This window comes from Notechis scutatus, chromosome 2 (genome assembly GCF_049901735.1).
Source record: "Notechis scutatus isolate UNSWTSFEM ecotype Mainland chromosome 2, rNotScu1.2, whole genome shotgun sequence".
NCBI lineage: Eukaryota > Metazoa > Chordata > Lepidosauria > Squamata > Elapidae > Notechis > Notechis scutatus.
Genome location: NC_142010.1, coordinates 23,559,211 through 23,577,257, shown reverse-complemented (window position 1 = coordinate 23,577,257; position 18,047 = coordinate 23,559,211). Strand labels below are relative to the sequence as shown.

Here is an 18,047-nt window from a genome sequence, read left to right as displayed (position 1 = left end):
CGAGGCACTTTGCGCACCGTGGAAACAAATTCCGTGAAGCTGAAAGGAGGAGCCAGCCTTCAGGCCGATGTAGGCAGGCCTCCTTCTCCCAGCTCCCAAGGAAACAAGGCGCTCAGCGGCCTCCGCTCGCACCGCCCGGCCTCCGCCCGCACCGCCCGGCCTTTCCCTTCCCGAGGCAACACGGGACTGGAGCGCGAGCCGCGCCAGCGGTAACAACTCCTGACAGCCCCAGCCGGATACCTGAGCGGGAGCCGGGCGGTGCGGCGGAGGCCGCTGAGCGCCTGCTTCCTTGGGAGCTGGGAGAAGGAGGCCCGCCACATCGGTCTGAAGGCTGGCTGCTCCTTTCGGCTTCACGGGATTCGTTTCCACGGTGCACAAAAGTGCCTCAAAAAAATATATATGCAAAAGTGGAAGGTGTGCGGAAGAGGGGGTAGTCTTATACGGCGAGTATATAACAAACTCTATATTTTGAGTGGAAATGTTGGGGTCGTCTTATACGCCCAGTCGTCTTATACGCCGGCAAATACGGTATCTTCTATGCTATGATGTCTCCAGTCTGAAAAACAAAGAATCCTCACAAGCATAAAAAGGGTTAAAAAAAACTTGTTTGAGTAAGAGCTCTGATTTCACACAACTTGCATACTATTTTAGTATAAAATAGTATAGAGCTGGCCTTTGAGATGGTTAATTAATTATAGTATCCAAAGATCAAATGTATACCTCATTTAAATTATTGTAATTTTTAATGAAATGTGTATTTGGACGATTGATGATGATGAAAACAATGGTTTAAAATTAAATATGCATTATATACCCACTAATTTTATCAATTTGGGTAATTTTAAAAAATGCATTACTTAGAAGAAGAATCTGGGATTCAAATGTTATGAGGCAGATAGCATATACTATTTATAATTCCAGCTTCTGCTTCAATGATCAGCATATTTATCTGGTGTGATCCTATTATTCTTAATGTGAGTTTTAGCAAGTAAACAGCTAAAAGAAGTGGAAATCTAGCTTTTTTGTTGCTGTTAAGACCAAACCATGGAGTGTTTGAGGATCAAGTGTTTAATTCAAGTGCCTTCCAGCACTTTTTTCAGGAAAGATTAAGGACTTATCACCTTGAAATGTCAGCAGTTAAGTGTTCCCCTATACAGTACTAAATGTCCTTTATCAATAGTGTACATTTTGAAAGTAAAATACCACTGCATGTTAATTTATATGGCATGTCAAGGCGAATCTGGGTGGGGAAGAGAATTTATCTCTTCTTTTATGTATCTTTTCTTTTATGTACACTGAGAGCATTTGCACCAAGACAAATTCCTTGTGTGTTCAATCACATTTAGCCAATAAAGAATTCTATCTATCTATCTATCTATCTATCTATCTATCTATCTATCTATCTATCTATCTATCTATCTATCCTATCTAAAACAATATAAATAACTTTAAACCAAACGAACAAAAAAGGCTGCCAAGAATTAAAAAAACCTCAGAATAACGATGCCCCTAATCCGGGCATGACTAACTTTCCAACTCCCATGCCTGACAAGGAAAAAAAAGGATAATAGAAAGGATGCTTGCATTGTTTTCTGCCTGGAACTCTTGCTAGATATTTAAACTGCGATTATAGCAAAGAGTATCCAGTTCAAGGAACATTGTGCTACCATCTACTGGCTATCCTGATTTTGACATTCCAGGTAATGGTAGACCCATTTCCGTTTTCCCCTGAAAGGGCCACTTCCTTTCCCATCCGTCTTGTAACGTACAAGAGACCCTTTTCACGCCTATCAAGCCTTAAACCCGCGGACAGGAAGAATTCGCCCTGTGCCCAAAGACCCGGGCTTCCGCCCAAGCAGACCACAAAGACCTCCTCTCGCAGCCTAGAGCGGAGAGCGGTTGCCCCGCTCTACCCCTGCGCGGCCCCTCCTCTAAATTCAGGGGCCGTTCTCTATGGTGATCTTACGGACACGGAGGTACGGGTTTTGCGCCAAACTGGTGCAGCGAGAGCTGCGCGCTCCTCCCTGCCTCCTCCCTAAGGACAGCGACAGCAGAAGGTACAACATGAACGCCCGGCCCATCCAGCTGCCTCGAGCGACTCCCTGGCGCTCCCTGCCTTGCCCGCGCACCGAACTCCGCCTCGACCTGGTACTCTGTGGCGGGCAGACCTTCCGGTTAGTGCGCCCCCTGGCGGCTCCCAGCCAGGAATTGCAATCTTTTTCAAAAGCATCCCCCTTGAATTTGCCCCTTTGGCCCTTTTCTTTCTTTCTTTGTATCGCCGTCGCCCTTGGGCGGCTTTTCCTCAGTAGTCATGTTTAGCTTGTCCCTCTCTGGGATTGCTGCCTTGCTTCCCCTTGGCTGCGCCCCAAGGTTGTGCAGGTTTTGGGGTGCATAGAGGCCCAGTGCATGCATAAAAGCCCCGACAGGGTCGCGCGCGAGAGAGAATAGACGGGGGGGGGGAGAGCGAGAGATACTGGCGATAACGTTCTGCTTGTGCAAGCAATGCTTTTGCAGGCTTTTCCCATCATTCGCAATCACCAATCTTTTTTTTAAAATTATTATTATTATTATTTTGATTCATCTCCCATTTGTAAGAGAAACGAAGATGAGCACCGCCCCCTATCAGTTGGTAAGGGCTGGCGAATCCGCAGGGATTCTTTTCCCTTTACCACTTGTAAGAAGGATCTTTCTTTTTGCAAAGAGAGAACGGCACTCCTTAGGTTTTTTGGGGGGGAAGGAAGGTTACCATTTGCATTTTGCTAATGGTGCTAGCCCTTTTCTCCCTCCTTCCAAAGCCACAGTATCATTAGATGTTTTTTTTTAAAAAAACCTTCTAATTCTTCTAAGCATGATTGATCAGTAGATTCTATCCAGTCCTTTTAAACTCCTTTGTTTTCTGCATATAATCTTGGGCTCCAAACCGTTCCCTCTGGGCACAGCCATTGGCTCTCTGATTTCTCTCATGCTGCTATTGTATTGTCAGAGAACCTGAGAGATCACTGCAATAAAAGAAGATATAGGTAGCTTGGGGGTGAAGGGGGGGGGAGTCTTTATTACTCTCTGAGCTCTGAGTTGTTTGCTTGCAGATGCTTCATTGTCCAACTTGCACCAAGGATTTTATAGATCACTTACAGACCTATGAAAAATATCCTGGATCAGGTGAAATCTGCAAGTAAACAGGACAGGTACAACAGATTGTTAGGACTACAAAAAAAACAACAACAATTGTAACCAGCCTGCCTTCCGTTGAGGACCTGTATACTTCACAAGCTAGAAAGAGGGCTGAGACAATATGATATTTATAGACCTCTCATCCTAGACATAAACCGTTTCAATTTCTCCCCTCAGGATGCCGCTATAGGGCATTGCATGCCAAAATAATTAGGCACAAAGCTAGTTTTTCCCCCATGCCATCATTCTGCTAAACACACAACTCCCGCAGCACTTATGCCTAAAGATATTTACCAGTGTAGTAGGGCTGTATTACTATTATATTTCTCATCTTCTTAAAAAGGCAACTAGACTTTGTTTTTCCTTGCAGATGTTTCACTTCTCATCCAAGATGCTTCTTCAGTTCTGACTGACTGGTTTAAATCCTTCCATCCTCCACCATTCAGTCAGAAGCGAAGAAGCTTCTTAGACGAGAAGCAAAACGTCTTCAAGGAAAAAACCAAGTCCAGTTGCCTTTTGAAAAAGCACCTTTGAGACTGTTTCTCTAAAGTGACAAATTGCATTACATCCACAATCTGAAATTCTTTAGAGACTGTAACAAAATTTAGTCTGAATATCAAGTTTTATTTTATTTGTATATTGTGTGGCTATAATCAGAATAGAGCTGGAAGGGACCTTGGAGGTCCTCTAGTCCAACACCCTGCTCAAGCAGGAAACCCTAAACCAGTCTTAAAAACCTCCAGTGATGAAGCACCCACAACTTCTAAAGGCAAAGCTGCTCCACTGGTTAATTGTCCTCACTGTTAGTAAGTTTCTCCTTAGTTCCAGATTGCTTCTCTCCTTGATTCATTTCCTGCCTTCTGGTGCTTTGGAAAATAAACTGACCCCCGCTCCTCTTTGTGACAGCCCCTCAAATACTAGAATACTGCTATCATGTCACCCCTAGTCCTTCTTTTCTCTAGATTGGCCATACCCAATTCCTGCAACCATTCTTCATGTTTTTGTCTTTAGGCCTTTAATCATCTTAATTGCTCTTTGCACTTTGTCCAAAGTCTCAACATCTCTTTTGTAATGTGACCAAAACTAGATGCAGTATACTGCGGTATTGCAGTATTCAAGGCTTTAAAGCAAGAAATACCATTAAATGACCCGGATGACTGAGAATCTCTTTCAAATACCATTAACGTTGCCTGTACTCTCAGAGGCCCAATTGTGAGATATATGAGAAAGGAGCTTCTCCTTGGTCAGTTGCAAGCAACGGAGTGCCTTTCTTCCAGAAATAAATTTATTTCTCCTTCCATTTTCAATAAAGGAATTAAGCCTGTACTTCCCAACCATCTTTTTTTTTTTAATTGCATCACTAATAAAGATAATTGCATGTTAGCCAATAACAATTTAGATTGTTTACCTTTGAGTGCTATGTAGATAAAAGGCAGGAAATAATAAGAGCTTTTATAACTTTAGAAGGGATGTTTGGGGAAAGGGAGTAGCTGAACGGTAGAACATAGGCCCAGCTTCTGTCACTGGTTGTGCTGTCCCAGCCAAATAGTTCAGATAGTTCAGTGATCCCCAACCTTTTTTACGCCGCGGCCCGGTATCCCCAACCTTTTTTATGGCGCGGCCCGGTACTGACATCAGCTGGCGCCGCCATCTTGTTTTGATGAAAAAGTGCTTCCGGTGAGCTTTCATCACCCGGAAAAGCTCACCGGAAGCCCTTTTTCATCAAAACAAGATGGCGGCACCCAGCAAGCCAGCGGCCCGGTAGGACCTGTTCCACGGACCGGTACCGGTCCGCGGACCGGTGGTTGGGGACCCCTGAGATAGTTGATCAGAGTTGATTGGAGAGCAGCTGTCAGAGACGCTATCAAGTTAGTTGAAAAACAAGCTCACTACTGTAGCTATAAGAAGCTTCCATTTTTTTTCTTTTCCCATTTTGCATGCTTAAAAGTTACTAGGTGTACTGTTTTCTTTTCATTATCTTGGCTCCTAAGATCAGTTAGCATTCTCATCATGCAATTTTAATATAATTATTAATACTTAAAGTGAGGATACTTTCCAAGAACTGGACATACCACACCATAACAAATCTGTATATAGTGTTTTAGCACACCCCAATTCCATGCACACCAACCAGCAGTTGGAAGACACAATGAAAACTCCTTAATTTCACAACACCTGGATAGACTTAAATCATAGTTTCAACTGGGAAACTGTGACCATCCTAGAACAAGCCAAGTTCAGGGACACTAGAGGATACCTAGAAGCCTGACACCCTGACAAATCAGCCATCAATTGACAAAAACAATATCTACATACAGGTAGTCCTTGACTTACAACTACAATTGAGCCCAACATCACTGTTTCTAAGTGTGACAGTTGTTAAGTGAAGTTTGTCCCATTTTACGACCATTCTTGTCACAGTTGTTAAGTGAATCACTGAAGTTAACATTAGTCACATGGTTGTTAGGTGAATCTGGCTTCCCCATTGATTTTGCTTGTCAGAAAATTGCAAAACGTGATCCCATGACCCCCGGGACACTGCAACCGTCATAAATATGACTCCGTTGCCAAGCATCTGAATTTTGATTACGTAACCACAGGGGACACAGTGGCTCAGTGGCTAAGACGCTGAGCTTGTCGATCAGAAAGGCCGGTCAGTTCGGTGGTTCGAATCCCTAGCACCACGTAACGGAGTCAGCTCCTGTTACTTGTCCCAGCTTCTGCCAACCTAGCAGTTCGAAAGCATGTAAAAAATGCAAGTAGAAAAATAGGGACCCCTTTGGTGGGAAGAGAACAGCGTTCCATGCACCTTCGGCGTTTAGCCATGCCGGTCACATAACCACGGAGACGTCTTCGGACAGCGCTGGCTCCTCGGCTTTGTAGGGGAGATGAGCACCGCCCCCTAGAGCCGGAAACGACTAGCATGGATGTGCGAGAGGAACCTTTACCTTTAACCACAGGGGATGCTACAATGGTCGTAAGTGTGAAAACGGCCATAATTCACTTTTTCATGCAGTTGTATGTTGAGGATTACCTGTCTTGACTGAGAATCTGGGTAGCCTTTGTAGGTGACCCTTGGCTGTTTCTGATGCTAAACCAAGCCTGCGATTTTTCTCAGGTGGTCTGAAACCAGCCCTGGCTACTGGACTGGTGTGCTGGCTGGACGAGTCTGGACTCTCACTCAGTCTGAGGAACATCTCTGGTACACCTTACATGAGGAGGAAAAGGAGGACGGTGGCAGAGATGAAGAAGGCCTCTCCGAACCTCCCCTGAAGAAGAGCAGGAAGCAAACACAGCCAGAACCTAACCGTCCTGGGACAAGCGAACGTTCGGGCAGCCATTTGTCTGGAGAGCTGGCTCGGGCAATAGATGGGCTGACTCCTTCTCAGATCCTCCATGACTATTTCCAGCTGCATGTAAATGTATCTGGGCTATACCAGGGTTGGTCTTATGTTGACTCGCATTTCCGGGAAGTAGGTGTTAAATTCCCAGGTAGGCAAACTTAAAGAACTAGCGCTGCAGAGTGATGTACTGCTACAGTAAAAAATATATGGATGTTTTTTTACAGGATTAAGAGATAGTACAATATCCTAATTTGTGTGTGAACACTTGTTTTCAGCGATGTTTTATTTAGTTGAGAGTAACTGACAAGTGGCAAATCTGTGTCTTATATCAAGAGCACAGAATTGAATTCTTAAATGTCTTTATTTGTATGCATCTTAGGGAACAAACATTGTCCTTGTCCGGCAGAGGGGGAGATTTGAAAACGAACAGACAAGTGACCCCCAAAACGAGGCTTTCTTGAGGGGTCCTTGGTGCTCTCTGAGCTTGGTTGTTTTTTTACAGACATTTTATTATTACCTGCACTGCAGATAATAAAATGCTGCACTGATGATGTTACCTAGCTGGGTAATGAAATGTCTGCAAGAAAACAACCAAGCTCAGAGAGCACCCTCATGTCAACCTTGAGCTACAAATACTTTCCTTTTTTTGGTGAGGCTTTCTTGCTCAGGGTTCTCTCTCTCCTTACTGCTGGTACCACGAAAACCCAGAAATCAGAAACCACTGTATAATTCAGCAGCGAAGAAAACTGAACTCCTTAGATTAAACATAAAGTACGTGACTAGTGATAGGAAACATAGCAAACGGATGGCAGGAAAAGACCTAGTGACTCTTTCTTCCCTCAGGCGTCCGGGTGCTGCGGCAGGACCCGGTGGAGTGCCTCTTCTCCTTTATCTGCACCTCCAACAATCACCTGTCCCGCATCACCAACATGATTCAACACCTGTGCCAGGCCTTTGGGCGCCGCCTCTGCCAGCTGGACACCAAGACCTATCACGCCTTCCCCTCACTGCAGGCAATGGCAGGTAAAACCTTAGGCCTCAAAGTTGCTTTGCGGCCTTTCCCTCCTCAAACCATCCCGCTACGTCCCTGACTCCTTCTCCGCTTCCTGTTCTATCCCCAAAAGGGCACATCAATGTCGGTAACAGTGCTGGAAGGGACCTTCGAGGTCATCTAGTCCAACCCCCATTCTCGCAGGGGACATGTACAATATCTGGTAAATGGCTGTCCAGTCTCTTCTTAAAGGCCTCCAGACTACATCAAAAAGAAATGCTCTTCTTCCCCCGCCCTCCATATTAAAAGACATATGTGCTACATTCATATTCCTGCTTCAGGGAAATCTGCCCTTTATCCATCTATTCCCTTGGTTGTGTGTCTTTCCCCCATCTTCCAAGATCATTCCCACATACCATTATTCATGCTGACTTGCATGTAACAGCCCAGGCAATGAGTTGAGTCTCGACCACGCAGCACAGAAGGATAGAGGAGTTTACTAAGACAGGCCTCATCAGGTAATCCAGTAGGCCAGGGGTGTCCAACCTCGGCAACTTTAAGGTTTGTGGACTTCGACTCCCAGAATTCCTCATGCTGGCTGGGGAATTCTGGGAGTTGAAGTCCACAAGTCTTGTCAAGGTTGAGCATTCAGGTAGCAGACACGATCTCTGAAGGCTTCTCCTTGTCATCCTCTGGCATCTGCCATCTCCCTCATCCTTCTCCTCCAATCCTCACACCTGTTTCTTTCTTCCAAGCAACCTTTATGTTTAACGAGCACTGAGTCTGAAGAACTGGCACTTCCTCACATAGATGCTTTCTCTTCACCACACATAGGGAAGTTCTTAGTTGACGTCAAAGATCTTTTGGAGTGTTTGCAGAATGCCAGAGGGGAGAGTGTGGGAACACTCTTTTTAACCTTCCTGTTTCAGATGGCCCTGGTCATAATTTCCTCTTTCCCCATTATCCGTTTAACTCAGAGGTCTCCAAACTTGGCAACGTTAAGACTAGTGAACTTCAACTCCTAGAATGCTGGCTGGAGAATTCTGGGAGTTGAAGTTCACAAGTCTTAAAGGTGCCAAGGTTGGGGACCCCTGGTTTAACTCTGGAAGGACCGTTGGTCTGATTTCTGATATCTGTCTCCACTTTAGGGTCATAGTGCTGGCTGATTCAATGTGAAACTTTCCTACAGTTCTGCTTTAAATTGCAAAGTAGCCCTTTCTGAAATGATAAAGAGCATAGATAATTAAATAAATGTCCATGTACCTTAGTTGTGGTCATAATTCCTATCAGAACAGGACTTTTCACTTACTATGCTTTGTATACCACCGGTATCAAAATCTCTCAGCAATCTGCAGCGAGGAAAACTCTTGAGAGCCATGTGTTTTGTAGGCTCTCTCAATATGGCTCTCTGAAGACCAATTCAACAGTTATTTAAGATCTCTTAATTTATTGTAGGTCATATAGCTGAAGAAATGTTCTAAGTGCTTGGGAACATGATTCAGAAAGGATAAGGAATCCATTGGCAATTCAGGCTTGTAAAAGATGAATACACCCAAGTGGACAATGATCTGAAGGAAAAATCAACGTAAGATTGCACATGGAAGTGCTGGAAGTTTAATTTAAATAGGGAATTGACAATTGTTGGGAATGTAGACATCCACAGTTGGTTTCGGGCCTGCCTAGTCTTCTCACCATCAATCAATAGAACAGAAAGAATGAATGGAAGGAACTGGGAGAAGATACACAGGCTCATAAACTAAACTTTGCCAAATCTTCCTTGAAAGATCCTTTGAATCTTTCCTTGGGCAAGGATACAGTTTTGTTAGATGTGTAAAGACATGCCAGTGAAGGGTTGACTTGATGCACTTCCCATTTGCACCTTCGCTTAATAGTTATTGCTCATTGCTAGAATGGAGCCAAGTAACTGGTAGCTTAGGTAACTGAAACAAGTTAAAAGAGAATAAAATACGTCCCACAGATGAGCTACTAAGATCCATCCTGTAGCAGAAATTCTATTTGTTTGCCAAAGGAAAATTCTGGGTTTTTTTTTTAACAAAGAGCTGGTTAACAGTTTTTTGAAAGATTTGGCGAGAACAGTAGCAAATGTACGGTTGGGACTAAAATGAACAAAACTAATCCTTCTCTGATTAAAATCTTATTTTGGAGTAGGTAACTCCTGTTGTAAGAAATAGCCTTCTGGGTTCAGTTCCAAGTGGGGAAAAAGATACTGGAAACATGGAGGCTGTTTGGAAAGATGGTTTAATGGTAGACAGGCTCAAAGCTCCAAAGAAGGATGATCACATGCTCCAAGGTGAAGGAAAGGAGAAAAAGGGGCCAGCCAAGATGCTGAGAGACCCTTATATACCCTCTGTCGGGTCCTACCTTAGTGTTTCCTGTTCCTGTGCAAGAAATTTATCCCATTGGCTCTCAGACTCCCAGGGTCGGGGGTCTTAGCTAACTTTGTAGGCTTTCCTGAGTTCCAGGCTTGGTTGAGCCTTGCTGGGTGATGCTGCTGCACTGAAAGGGCTCTTGGGCAATTGCTATACCTTTACCTAGAGATCTTTGTTATGTAAAGTATTCTGGCCCAAGCCTTAATCGCCCACCCATTAACAAAGGTGGGGGGGGGGCTGAGTTTCTGCCTCTGAGTTTCTACTTTACTCTTTTTAGGGGAAATACTCTGCCTTTTTAATATTTCCTAGGATATTTCCATTGTCTAGGAGAGGAGTGGGTGCTAACTTCCTACACTCCGTTAAAATGATGGTGTCATTCTATTGTTCCTTCAGTTGGCTGGTTGCAAGCTGTCAATTTCTCATTGTTAGGCAGTTGATTGATGTTTCGCTGCTTGTTTATTTATTAAATTTACATGCCACCCATCACTCCCAAGAGGCAGCTCTGTTTCTTCTTGAAAATATAATTATTTCTGGATTTGGTTTCATTTCTCCACCTTGCAGGAGCAGATACAGAGGCTCGGCTGAGGGACCTTGGATTCGGTTATCGGGCACGGTTTATTAGCGAGAGCGCCCGGGCTGTCCTGAAGACTCTTGGAGGGGCCGCTGGCCTCCAGCAGTTGCGCACTGTCCCTTATGAGCAGGCCCGTCATGCTTTGTGCACCCTTCCAGGAGTGGGAGTCAAGGTGAGCATGAACTTGGCTCCCTCCCTCCCTGTTTTGCTTCTTTAGCCAAAGCATGTGGGTTCAGTTGTGCCTGTGTGTAGTTGCGGCTTGTGAAAAAGGGTTTGAGGTAGCTTTGTTTTTGCTATGGGAGATGATCAAGCCACCCCCCCTCCCCAAGATCCAGACACACCTAGCCCAATTCCAACTTTTGAGGCCTCAGATAACAGAAAGAAAAATGACAATTTAGGCAACAAAACAGTGGATTATAACTTTTTGAAGTAAAAACACAGCAAAGGCCTGAGTCTGAGGCCCCAACTAAACACTGGACTGTTGTTTTCACTGTATTTTAAAATAAAAACCTAGCTGAGGCCCAAATTTGCGGCCCCAGTTGGCTTAAGGCAAAAGCCAAACGCCCCCCCTTTCCTTGCCCCGATTTCTGATTATCTCTGATAGCCAAACAGTAACAGTGGTATTTTCCAACTAGAATAATTAAACTTGATTTGTTCATCCTAGGGAAAACTATTTGGTGGTTTCCCATTTCATGAGGCAAGGGAAACTGAAGAAGCCTGCAATCATTATAATGGCCCCTATTTTGAGGATCAGCCTCCCACTAGAGCAGGGAAATTTGGCAACATTAAGACTTGTGGATTTTAACTCCCAGAATTCTGAGAGCGAAGTCCACAAGTCTTAAAAGACCCCTGTTCTAGAAGCTAGACTGGCTTCCCCTTTGTAACATCTGAAGAGAATTTGGGGTTATGTTGGGACGTTGATGCTATCTGCATTTATTTGTTACGTTTATTGTTTGTTGCTGTGGTTAGATGGACTTCAATTGCTTTAACATGCCATATGGTATTGGAATTCTTATTTATGGTTGATATTGGTATATCAACAATATAGAGCAGAGTTTCCCAATCTTTCTGGCTTTGCAGCTCAGCCCGGTGGGTGGAGGGAGTGGGGAATGGCTCCACACGCAAGCAGTGGGTATGTGTGCCCGCTGTTCGTGCAAATGGAGCACATACACCCGTGCTTACCCACTGTGCAACGGGGACACAATGCTCCTGTGAGCTCTTGCCAGTCACTTCAGTGGCCTGGTTCCGAAGGGCTCGGTAGTGGGCAGCAGCCCAGCGGGGTTGGGGACCCAGGATACAGAGAATATGGTTAAATTTGTTATGGTGCAACTGTTTCCTTTCCCTCGCAGGTGGCTGACTGTGTGTGCCTCATGGCACTGGACAAGACTGAGGCTGTACCAGTGGACACCCACATATGGCAGGTTGCCAAACGTTACTATGGCCAAGAGTTGGGGATGGGGGCCCGCAGTGTGACGGAGCGAGTCCATCGAGAGATTGGTGAGGGTGCTTTGGAACAGGTTCTGCTTGCTGGCAGCCATCTTAAATAGCAACATTTAGCAGCAGCAACAGCACTTATATACTGCCCCATAGTGCTTTACAGCACTCTCTGGGCAGTTTAGAACATCAGCACGTTGTCCTCAACAATCTAGGTCCTCATTTTACCAACTTAAGAAAGATGGAAGGCTGAGTCAAGCTTGAGCCCGTCAGGATTGAACTTCTGACAGTGAGCATTGAGTTTGCCTGCAATACTACATTCTGACCACTGTGCCACCAGGGCTCTTGTGGGAGCGGAATTGGAGCATGGGAGTCTACCAGTTCGCACCTATTCACTAGAACATCTTATTTCCTATAGTGGCCAATTATAAACTCTGATAAAACGGGAGGGCATTAGCCTTACAGGAAGCATTGCAGGAAGCAACCAGAGGGCATTAGCCTTTACAGGAAGCAGGGAGGAATTATCAATAGCAGTTCCTTAAGCAAACTTTATTTCCACGAGGTTCCCTTTTTTATCAGGTAGTGTTACAAAGGATAGTCTTGGTAGAAGGAAGGATAACTAAACTAGATAGGTCAGCTTACCTGGTCTTCCACTGCATTGCCTCTAGTTGTAGTCCAGTCTTGGGACACCTTGAGGTCTCTGGAAGACAGTTCCTAAAAGCGTAGACTGAATGAGCTTCAGGGGAGTAAAGTTAAGCAAAGGGCCTAGTTGAGCTCCATAAAGAAAATGTACTTTCCAACAGATGAAGGGCTTCAAGTATGGATCGATGGATGAAAAGCCAAATATTTTTATGCTTGGAATGTTGCCATCCTAAATTGTAATTAACATGGGTAGAATGTTTATTTTTCTTTCTCTATTTTTAAACCTCTTAAATCATAGAATGATAATAAACCCTAATCATATTATATAACCATTACTGCAACGAAACAATATTAAGATTTATGGCAATGTAAGAAAATGGCAAAATACTCTGTAAAAGCCTCTTTTAGTTTGAAAAAAGAACCCCTTAAAATAGAAGTGATTGTTTTCTGCATATTTTGGAACAGGAGGCCTCTGTTACATAGATATTTGAAGCTTGATGCAAGTTCTGTTAAATGTTTCATTTCTCCTCCAGCAACCCCCTAGAACTGAAATACAATTGTATGGGAAGGGATGTGAACTAATTTGAGAAATCAACCCTTATTCTGCTGTTCAGGCTCTGTGGGCTTGTTCTCTGCCACATTCTAATTTAAGTTTGTTTTGCCTTCAGGAAATTTCTTCCGTAGCCTTTGGGGACCGTATTCTGGATGGGCACAAGCGGTAAGTATGAAATTGCTTTCCTGTTCTCCCATTTACTGCTCAGTGCTCGCTGTTCGCTGTTGCCAGAGGAGGGTAAGATGCCAGACTAGGAGAATCTTCCTCTGTGTATGCTGCATAAACTTTCTGTCTTCCTTATATTAGCAAACTACAGGACCGATTTAGAAGACACAGCTCAACAACCCTAGAATCTGAATTCTTAAAGCTGTCTATCTTACCTTTTCTAGCGAGTCCTCTGTTCTCATTTGGTGGCCAAAGTATTTGAGCTTAGCTTCAGTATCTGCCCTTCCAAAGAACACTCCGGGTGGATTTCCCTTAGGATTGACTGATTTGATCTGTATACATGTGAGTTTCAAAAATTTGAATAACCACTAGGTGGAAGCACTGAGACAGGAAAAAAATTATCCTCCTGACTGCCATCCACAGGTGACCTGGATATTTGCAGCCGTATCTGATAGGTCCCATTTTCTTTTTGAATAACTGTAACCCTTTGTGCCATCCAGATTTTTCCCTCTCTTGCCAGGTCCTGTTTTGTGCCGACCTAAGGAAGAACCAGGAGTCCCCAGATCCGAATGCCAAACACCGTTGCATCAAAGTGGCCCAGAGCAGCCACTCCACCTTGACATAGTAACTTCTCTTGCAGCTCCGCCTTATTTATGGGACTGATACGGGCAAGGAAGAAGAGCTTCCCTGCTAATGGCTGGAGCCAGAGAGAAATCACCCATGCTAAGAATAAGGATTCTGTGAGCCGCTGAGGAAGGCTGAGGTTGCTAGGGGATCCTCAGTTGCTCCTTTTGTTTTTTTAAATTTAATTGTTTTTTTTTTTTTCCCACCAGAGGTTGCTTGTAGCCTAAGCATCTCATGGAGCTGCCATGTGTTTTAAACAGTAGAACGTTTCCCACTTCTTCCTTGTGACTTTTGTAATCGCAATAGGCTTGCTGTGCATTGGTAACTGGGTATAAGGCAGTTTTTTCAAGCAGGCCATGGGAGAATCATTATCTCTGAACCTGGGGGCCATCGATTTAGTTGTTTGGAAAGAGGTGAAAAACATCAGCCAGGGAGCAATCTGGACTCCCATTAAATACCCGTTAAATAGTGAGGTTGATAACAGTTGCCTGAGGGAAGGGATACATTGAATGGGTTTTCCCCAGAGGAACTTGAGCTATTGAGTCTGTTAAATATCACCAGTAACTTAATGGTACCACATAAAATTAAGGTAAAGGTTTTCCCTGTCTCGTTGTAAGCGGGCGGTGTTCATCTCAATTTCTTAGCTGAGGGAGCCATCGCTGTCTGAACTCACTTCCACGGTCAGGTGGCCAGCACGATTAATACAACGAGGCACACAGAATACAGTTACCTTACGATAGCTGTTTATCGACTTGCTTTCGAACTGCTAGGTTGGCAGGAGCTGGGGCAAGGAACAGGAGCTCATCCTGTCGTGTGGCACCTGGGATCTCAAACCCAGGCTGACAGCTTTCCAACTTGCTGAGCCATCCCGCCTCTCATAAAAATAAGACTAGTCCTTTTTTTTAGAAGGGACAAAATGTATGGCCAAGTTCGTGTGCTCTCTCATTCATAAAACCGTGTATGTACTGGGCTGCAGGCACTCTGTTAATGCTGAATCAATTCAGAGGCTGCTTGCGATAGGCTGACTTTGGGTGGTGGATCTATTCTCACCTAGGGGAGAATTTGGGGGGACATGTAGCAGTATTCCAATATTTGAGAGGCTGCCACAAAGAGGAGGGGGTCAATTTATTTTCCAAAGCACCAGAGGGCAGGACAAGAAACAGTGGATGGAAACTAACCAAAGAGAGAAGCAACCTGGAACTTCCTAACAGTGCGAACAATTAACCAGTGGAACAGCTTGCCTTCAGAAGTCGTGAGTGCTTCATCACTGGAGGTTTTTAAGAAGAGACTGGACAGTCACTTCTCTGAAATGGTATAGGGCAGTGGCGGCTAACCTATTTGGGCTCCTGTGCCAAAAATTGTGCACGCTCGCGCTCATGTGCCAGCACCCAGAAGGCAATGCATGCCCCCCATGCCCCCTACGCATGTGTGCGCAATCCCCACCCCTACCCCTGCCGCCCCCTTAACTGTACTGTGCCTCACAGCTGATTTTTGGCTGGTTTGAGGCCTTTTTCAGCCTCCTAGAGGCTTGAGAAAGGCTTCTGCAGGCCAAAAACTAGGCCCCTTTCGTCACTTCCGGTATTTCCAGAAAAACAGGAAGTGATGAAATGGGCCTAGTTTTCAGCCTGCAAAGCCTTCCTTAAGCCTCTGGGAGGCCAGAAAAGGCCTCAAACCTGAAAATCAGTTGTGAGGAGCGTGCATGCGCAGTGAGGTAAATTTGCCTGCAGCTTACTTTCCGGCACAAATGGCTCTGCATGCCACTTGTGGCATGTGTGCCATAGGTTCGCTTGAGCAGGGGGTGGACTAGAAGACCTCCAAATCTCTTCCAGCTCTATTTTTATTAATTGACCATTGGCGTATTAGCTAAGAGAAGAGGGATCCCTACCATTCAAAGTTGGCTGAGGGTGCTAGTGGTTTTTTTTTTTACAATATTGTCAGTCTTGCCACAATATTGTCTTGCCACACAGTTGTGTCCCATGCAGTAAGTTAATCTTACCTAACTCTAACTCAGATCCTTCAGTCTTTTGCCCACTTACCTGGAGAAGAGCCTTCTTGAATTCAGAACAGGTTACACACCCGAGTAAATGAAGTGGGTTGCACTATAAGTGAAGACCATCTCCAGCTGATGTGTGTTTTGCTGATGATGATATTGTAAAGCAGAGGTCCCCAAACTTGGCCACTTTAAGACTTGTGGACTTCAACTCCCAGAATTCCTCAGCCAGCTTTGCTGGCTGAGGAATTTTGGGAGTTGAAGTCCACAAGTCTTAAAGTGGCCAAGTTTGGAGACCTCTGTTCTAAAGTATGACTGAGGAATTCTGGAAATTGAAGTCCACAACTCTTAAAGTCACCAAGTTTGGAGACCCTTGTTCTAAAAGAAGCACTGGTCATTGGACATAAGGCTGATTTCCAGGTGGTTTAACCGAAGTGGCAACAGTATTTGTGGTGCTAGAATCCAGCGTTAATAGGAATGTGTTTTAAAAGGTACTTTGTTTCATTTATGGTAGGATGTTTTGATGCTCATCCAGATGTTGAGCCGATTCCTTTTTCTTTTTGTATTTGCTTACGTATATGTGTCACAACAGTTCCAATTCTCTTTTGCTGCCTCATGTATTTAGAACGCTACCCCCTAATATTCAATCCCTTGTAATATCTACCTTTTCTCGCTTTCATGAATTTTCTTTGTTTCTATAAAGAAGTTGTACATTAGATTCCTAAACCTAAACGATAAGTGTGCTGCAGCCTAACTGAGCATTTTTCTGATTTCAAGCAACATTTACATTTCCTTGAATCTCACTAACAGATCTGGTCTGGCTGTGGCCCGTTTTTTTATTGTGTACTGTTTTAGAAAACTGTTATATATACATATGTATTCTCTCTTGCCCAAGTCCATTTCTTCCTTTTGTCTTTGACCATTTCTAGTGGTTTTGGGCAAAGATCTACTTATTTTTATCCTTTTATAAAGTGCTTCTAAGTTATTTCTAAGTGATGTATCAATCATAATAAAACAATCCTGGTTTGTCCCTTAGGCCTCTTCTAGCATGGTTTGTCTGTTCACGTTAGTTCCCTCAATGACGGTTTCCTCTTTTGGGGCCGGCCTTAGGCAAACCTGGAGGCTCGGCTTGGGTGCTTCCCTTTTAATACACGAACAAGCAGCAGCTTAGAAACTTCAGAGTTATGAAGTTCCTCTTGAACTGAGAGGGTGGAAGAAAATGAAAAGCTATAAGCTAGAAGACAAAATGAAAAGCTATAAGCTTTCAGATCAGTCAGGAGAAGAGACTGAAGCATGGGGAAAGCCCAAGTTATATCAGATAAATGGCTCCAGGTCTGCCATGGAGGAAGACGGGTAAAACATTTTAAGAATGGAATCTTCACTAGAAAGTTTCTCAGCTACTTTCAAAGAAAGAATTGCCGAATTCAGTCTCCCACTTCTATTTCATGCAACTAAGAAGCCGAAGAGAAATACATGAATTTTATCAGTCTGTTCTTACTTTTAAATTCCACCCTCCCTCTCCTTCTAGCCAAAAAATATTAAAGATAATTTTACAACTGTTAGGGAGTATTGAAAACATGGGATCCCAGCTGCCTTTCCCCCACTTTGTACTGTGACCACCTGCAAAACTCTTACATTTTTCTCTCTCGTTTGGGTAACTCTGTAAGAGGGGAGTAAAATGATCACTCTTAAAACGTCACCAGTCTATTTCCAGGGTTGGCAAAATGACATTGGAAGAGGCACGGCTGGCCCCAAGGAAGCTGTGACCCTTCAGCGTACTCTAGTGTGCTCAAAAATCACAATCCCATAAAGCATCGCTCAGGATGTCCCAAAGGTGCTTTTCCAAAAGGCAACTGGACTTTCTTAGTTTTTTTTCCCCCCCTTGAAAACATTTCGCTTCTCTGGAGCTGAAGAAGCTTCTTGGATGAGAAGCGAAACATTTTCAAGAAAGTCCAGTTGCCTTTTGGAGAAAAATCAGCTTTGGGACAATCATGACCTGAACGATTGAATCTCCCCATAGATGCTGTGGAGGATTGCCATGGCCTCTCACCTGCAGAGGACAATAGGAAAGCTGCTCTAGCTCCTATATTTGACTGTAGAAAAGCAGTTCCTCCTCCTTTAGAAATGTCAATAGGTCACATAGGTGGAAAGCTACAAGCTACTGCACACTTC

General features: G+C 44.2%; 1 protein-coding gene across 2 annotated transcripts; it reads left to right on the top strand.

Annotated features, from left to right (window-relative positions):
* The first annotated feature begins 1,778 nt into the window (after positions 1-1,778).
* Positions 1,779-16,910, top strand: OGG1 (8-oxoguanine DNA glycosylase). Of its 2 annotated transcripts, XM_026682658.2 has the most exons (7): positions 1,779-2,174; positions 6,290-6,663; positions 7,359-7,538; positions 10,458-10,639; positions 11,817-11,964; positions 13,212-13,261; positions 13,782-16,910. In XM_026682658.2, exons 1-7 carry the CDS (start codon positions 1,954-1,956, stop codon positions 13,884-13,886), a joined length of 1,260 nt encoding a protein of 419 aa, XP_026538443.1. In that variant the 5' UTR covers positions 1,779-1,953; the 3' UTR covers positions 13,887-16,910. The 2 variants fall into 2 exon arrangements, with proteins under 2 accessions (XP_026538443.1, XP_087810598.1); XM_087954472.1 differs by lacking the exon at positions 7,359-7,538 and having other exon boundaries at positions 1,879-2,174.
* The last annotated feature ends 1,137 nt before the right edge of the window (positions 16,911-18,047 follow it).